General features: G+C 52.0%; 2 protein-coding genes across 2 annotated transcripts in view; one reads left to right on the forward strand and one right to left on the reverse strand.

Annotated features, from left to right (window-relative positions):
- The window catches only part of ALPK3 (alpha kinase 3), a 37,246-nt gene extending 33,014 nt beyond the window's left edge, over positions 1–4,232 (reverse strand). The window contains 1 exon segment of the mRNA XM_031061010.1: positions 4,210–4,232. Within this exon segment, the coding sequence (XP_030916870.1) occupies positions 4,210–4,232 (23 nt within the window).
- A 723-nt stretch (positions 4,233–4,955) lies between these two features.
- The window catches only part of LOC102036893 (mucosa-associated lymphoid tissue lymphoma translocation protein 1 homolog), a 24,687-nt gene continuing 24,152 nt past the window's right edge, over positions 4,956–5,490 (forward strand). Inside the window, exon 1 of the mRNA XM_005425914.2 lies at positions 4,956–5,070. Coding sequence (XP_005425971.1) covers positions 4,956–5,070 — 115 coding nt within the window. The remainder of the gene's footprint in view (positions 5,071–5,490) is intronic.

Here is a 5,490-nt window from a genome sequence, read left to right on the forward strand (position 1 = left end):
CCCTCCGCACATGCCGCTGTCAATCGTGACGCGGCGGCCGCTGCCCGGCCTCCCCGGGACGGCTGCCCCGCCTCCTCCTCCTTCTCCTCTCTTGTCATCGAGTCCAGCTTTTGAGGAAGAAGTGAACTTTTCCTCATAATAACCGCCCCATCACGGGGCATTTTTCACACCTCAAAGATCTCTCTGGTGACCACTGACAGAACCCGACAGTACCGCACTGAAGTTGTGTAAGGTTTTCACTGGATATCAGGAAAAGGTTCTTCCCCAGAGGATGGTTGGAAGAAGTGAACTTTTCCTTATAATAACTGCCCCATCACAGGGGATTTCTCACACCTCAAAGATCTCTCTGGTGACCACTGATAGAACCCAGTGGTACAGCATTGAAGTTGTGTCAGGTTTTCACTGGATATCAGGAAAAGGCTCTTCCCCAGTGTATGGTTTGGCGCTGAACACACTCTCCAGGGAATGGTTGTGGCCCCAAGGCTGCCAGAGCGCCGGGAGCTTTTGGACAACATTCTCAGGCACAATGTGTGGTTGTTGGGGTGTCCTGTGCAGGGCCAGAAGTTGGACTTGATGGTTCTTGTGGGTCCTTTCCAGGTTATTCCGTGATCTCTCAGGATCAGCTCCAACCTCCTCCACTTCCTTGCTCCCAGCCTGGCTGGCTGCACCTCTCAGCATGGGCATGGCAGTCACATCCTCACAGCAGGGTCTCATGACTTGGCAGCCAGTTTTTTATCCCAGAATGCCCAAGAGAAAGTCTGTGATGGTATTTCTTCAGTCTCTGTAATAAAATACAGCACAAAAGAGAGATGTAAAAGGTGGATACATGTCACAAACAATTACTAGCAGTGATTTAATACCAAATGAAAATATAATGAGTAATAAAATGGACTTATTTTCTTGTACTACCTTTCTCTTGCCTGTCAAGTTGTTGCATCATGTGCTGCAGACATGTCACTGATGGCACTGCATCCCTCCAGCACTGGAATGATGGATGGAGCAGATTCACTGTGGATTAGCTGCCTGCCCATGGCTGCACAGCAGTGACTGCAGCAGGAGCAGGGAAATTATGGCAAATTGCTCCATTCCAGGAAATACAGCATGATTAGAGCTGATCCTCCTGGGGCAGGAGAGGCAGCAGATGTGGCAGCAAGCAGCAGGACAGGTGATGCATCAGTTGGTGCAGGACATTCCTGATTCCTTTTCCTCAGCAAATACTGTGATTTGGAATGTGACTTTGGCTAGGGACTGGCACCAGGGTATGCACAGATACCCAGAGTGTGTGCATCACCTATACAGGATGCACAACAGTGGCAGGTGATCACATTATCATGTGTGTAAATTGCAGGATTTGTGATACCAGAGAGGATATTTGATCTTGGCAAATGCAAGGGAGATGGACCTCCTAAGACATTTGGATGTGGTCCTAGGAAATATGAAAGGTGGTCGCAGAGGGCTGACTGAAGGCCTCACCTTCACCAGGCAGTGAAACAGCAGATGAAATTGCATAAAACAAACAGAACATGATCCATGGGAGAAACCACAGTACTCATTTTCAATAGGCAGCAGTGAACTCTGTGTGAGCTAATGTCACTTAGAAATAATCCATCTCAAACAGAAAACAGCAGATGCCCAAAAAACCCAAATGCAGAACTCAGAGAAGGACAGCAAGGATGAGCCAAGGTCCAGGCTGGCTGCTGCATGAAGGTAACTGTGTGGACTGAGACTCTCCAGCCTGGAAGAAGCTACTGAGGTGCCCATGACTGAGGAATACACAGCTGAGAGGGACAAGGAGAACAAGTCAGATTAGCGGGAGGTAAAATAGTGAAAGGGAGATGCTTCCTCCCTCCCCTTGGCTTTAGGCTACTCCCACACATGGCTGTGGCTGTTCAATGTCAACAGGGATTAATAAAATCCACAGGACAAATCTGCGGAAAGAAAATCTCCTGAGGCTTATGCAGTATGAAGATATAACCTTCAGTTCAAGAAATGTTTGAACTGCATAAGAATATTCAGTGTGTGCATGCCCTGATCTCACACCCTTTGCCCCGCTCTGGCTGCTGCCCAAATGTGGGAGGTAGGATGCTGGGCTGGGGGGACTCAAGCTGGCATTTTCCTGATCCCATCCCTTTCTCTGGAAAGAGAAAGAGGATTTTCAGGTCCCATAACTTCAGGAAACCTGAAGTCCCAACATATGAATTACACATTATTTTACCATGAGCCCAGTGTCTTGGCATATTGATCTGATAGAACAGAGCCCAGACCGGCTAAGAAGGGTGTCCAGTACAGGTAGGTTTCTGCTTTGGGCCTGGAACTGTGTCTGATTTCAGATTCCCAAATACAGGAAAGACACTAATATGCTCGATCAAGTCCAGTGAAGGCCACCTAAAAGACTAAGGAGCTCAGACACCTGACACAGGAGAAGAAGGTGAGACAAACTGGGGTTTAGGCTTTGGGGAAAGGCTAAATGGAGACCTCCTTGTTTTCTTCACTACCTCAGAGGAGGGCACAGACTCAGAGGTGCAGAGTGATGGAATGAGAGGCCAAAACGCAAATGGCAAGGAGGAAAGTTCTGATTAGATATTGGGAAAATTACTTGCCCTGTGAAGGGAATCAAGCAGTACCACAGGGACCCAAGAGACGAGAACTCTCCATTCTGTGAGACAGTTGACTGTGGATGGGACAGGGTGCTGAGCAGCTGATTGACATCCTGCTCAGAGTGGGGGGCTGGATCAGAGACCCCCAGAGCTCCCTTCCCACCCTGGTCATGTCATGGTTTGGTGCTGCATCCCGTCAGTGGAGAGAAGCCTGCATGGTGAGCACAGAAAGAGCCTGCTGTGGTGTTTGATCCTCCCCCTGACATGCAGGGCTTATATTCCTTTTCTGCCCTTTCAAGCTCTGAATGGTTCCTGTGCCTGTTGCCTGCTGAGACAGCTTCCTCTCACAGCATCTGCTCTCCCATCAGTCTGCTCAGAGAGTGACAGTGCCCTCTGCTCCTGGCTCCGGGGGAAATGCGTTCAGCTGCTGGAGCCTGAGCCAGCCAGAAACGAGGCTTCAGACCTCGTTAGCAAAGCTTTCTTCCTCTGCCTGCAAATCCAGCACCGACTCACACAGTCACAGATGTTTTCTCACTCCTCTTGCACAATTAATCCTTCCCTTTCCCATCCTGCACCCTTAAGTTCCTCCCTTTCTAAAATGACAGGCTTCTTCCTGCACTCCTACAACAAGCTCTCACCTCTGGTTCTTCCCCAAATATTAACAGGCAGTGCCAGGGAAGGGCTCTGACAGAGCACGAGCACAATGGGCTTCCTGAGGAGGTATTTGGAGGAGGATTCTTTCTCTCAAGCCTGGAGAAACAGTCCACAGGGAACACAGCAACCTCCAGCTGTTTGAAGAGATTCTGCATCAGGCAGAAGTGTCATCTTTAGCTATAGGAAAGTGCTGGGGTTAATTTAATGATCATTTTTATTACCTACGTGTGTCGCATAGATAATAACTCTGCAGGATACATGTGCCACAGAGCTGCTGGCACATACTCAGCCAGAGCCTTCATTTTCAATCATTTATAGACATATTTCCAAATGCCTGGAGCTGGACCCTGGAGAAAATAGGAAAAAGAAGGGTCTGTGTGATCTCAGACAGCTGGGGAGATGAGCACAAAAGAAGGTCCTATCCTATCCTATCCTATCCTATCCTATCCTATCCTATCCTATCCTATCCTATCCTATCCTATATCCATGGAAAGAGAGGATCAGTCCTTGTTGGAGCAGGGATTTCTCTGGGTCAGATTGAGAGGACAGGGTGCAGCAGGTTTTCCTGCCATTGCAGTGTAACCATCGCATTCTGCACAAAGGAAAGGACATGGAGGGACAAAGTCTTTCCTCGATCCACCAGTTGTGTTGGGTTTGGCTTTTTCCTACCACCTTCTTCCCCACCTGTTATAAAAGAAAAGCAGCAGTTAGAGATGCATCCTCCAGCCTTGCTTAGTCCCTCTGACCCTATGGCACAGCTCAGCCTTGCCCTGGGTTCCATAGGGCATGGATCCACGAGCACTTGGCCACAACTGTTTCTCTCTGCCATCCTGATGCCCCTGTTTGTGCCATTCCTTGCTGCCTCCTGGGAGAGACATCCCTAATGGCCTCGCTTTTCCTTGCTCAGCCCATAGCTACAGGATAGAGAAATTTCAGTAGCAGAGGGAGAGTCTCTCACAGCTTCCTCTCTAAGTGGTCCATGGTCCCGCCCATGCTGAAGTCCTGGTCTCCGGGGACTGCTTCCTTGGACTATTAACATAGGGAGAAGCCAGCCAGATGCAAATTTGTCTGCCCTGAGTTCATTCCTCCGAGCTTTGTGTCACACTCCCTTCCCAGTCACTTCAAAGTTCTTTGGGAATGACAATCAGTCACTCCCTGGCCAACCTCTGTCCTTCCTAGCCACCATTTCCAGCTAATTTCCTTGTAGTCCTGATGCCTCTGGAAAGGTGATGAGTATTGGTTAATGAGCCTGACCTTGCCCTAACCTTGCCAGTGCAAGTCTCGGCACAGCGCCGTGGACTCCTCCACGCTTCCCTTCTTTCCCAGAGGGGCTTGTGCAACCTCCGGAGGGCTGGCCCGGCGCCACTTCCCCTGGGCCGTTCGCGATGCCCGGCCCAGCTGGCGGGGACTTCTCGGAGGAAGGGGGTTCTACACACCCACCCCTGGGAGTGCTGGCTCCACCATGAACCTTTCGGGCCGTGCTCCCCAGGAGAGACGTGAGTGCGGCCGTGGAGCCGGGGGGTGAGGGCGGTGGGCATGGGGCAAGAGTGGCTGCGGGGATGAGAGCGTGGGTGATCATGGGGGGACAGACAGGGCCACCTGTGGGGACACGGTGAGGACACCCCTGGGGATGTGGGTGAAGATGGCTGTGGGGATGAGGCTGAGGACACTGGTGGGGAGGGAGGTGAGAACACCCGTGGGGATATGGGTGAGTATACCCATCAGGGGGTGGAGGACAGTGTGGGGAGGACATCTAGTGAGGAGAGGGGCAAGAATGCCTGTAAGGAGTGGAGGGGGGACTGTGGGGAGGACACTCCTGGTAAGTAATTAATGGCACCAGTCAGAACGGGGACAAGGACACCAGTGGCAAAGGAACAAGGACTATTGTGGGAATTGGGTGAGGTCACCAGTGGCGATGGGGGTGAAAACACCCGTGGGGAGGGGTGAGGATATTTGTGGGGTATGGGCAAGTACACCTGTATCGGGGCAGTGGGGTGGTGGGGACGGGCACGGGACGAGGACACGCTGTAGGGAGGAGGGAAGGACGCCCGTGTGAATGAGGCTGAGGTCAGCAGTGGCGGTGGGGAGGCCGCGTGTGTAGGGAGGGTGGAGAGGGGCGAGGTCACCGGTGGGGGTGGGCGTGAGGACACCCCTGGGGAGGGGGAGAGGTCACTCGTGGGCTTGGAGCTGCGGGCAGCCTCGGCATGGTGGCGAGCGGCGTCCCCGTCGGAGCGGCCAG

Source organism: Geospiza fortis, unplaced genomic scaffold (genome assembly GCF_000277835.1).
Source record: "Geospiza fortis unplaced genomic scaffold, GeoFor_1.0 scaffold317, whole genome shotgun sequence".
NCBI lineage: Eukaryota > Metazoa > Chordata > Aves > Passeriformes > Thraupidae > Geospiza > Geospiza fortis.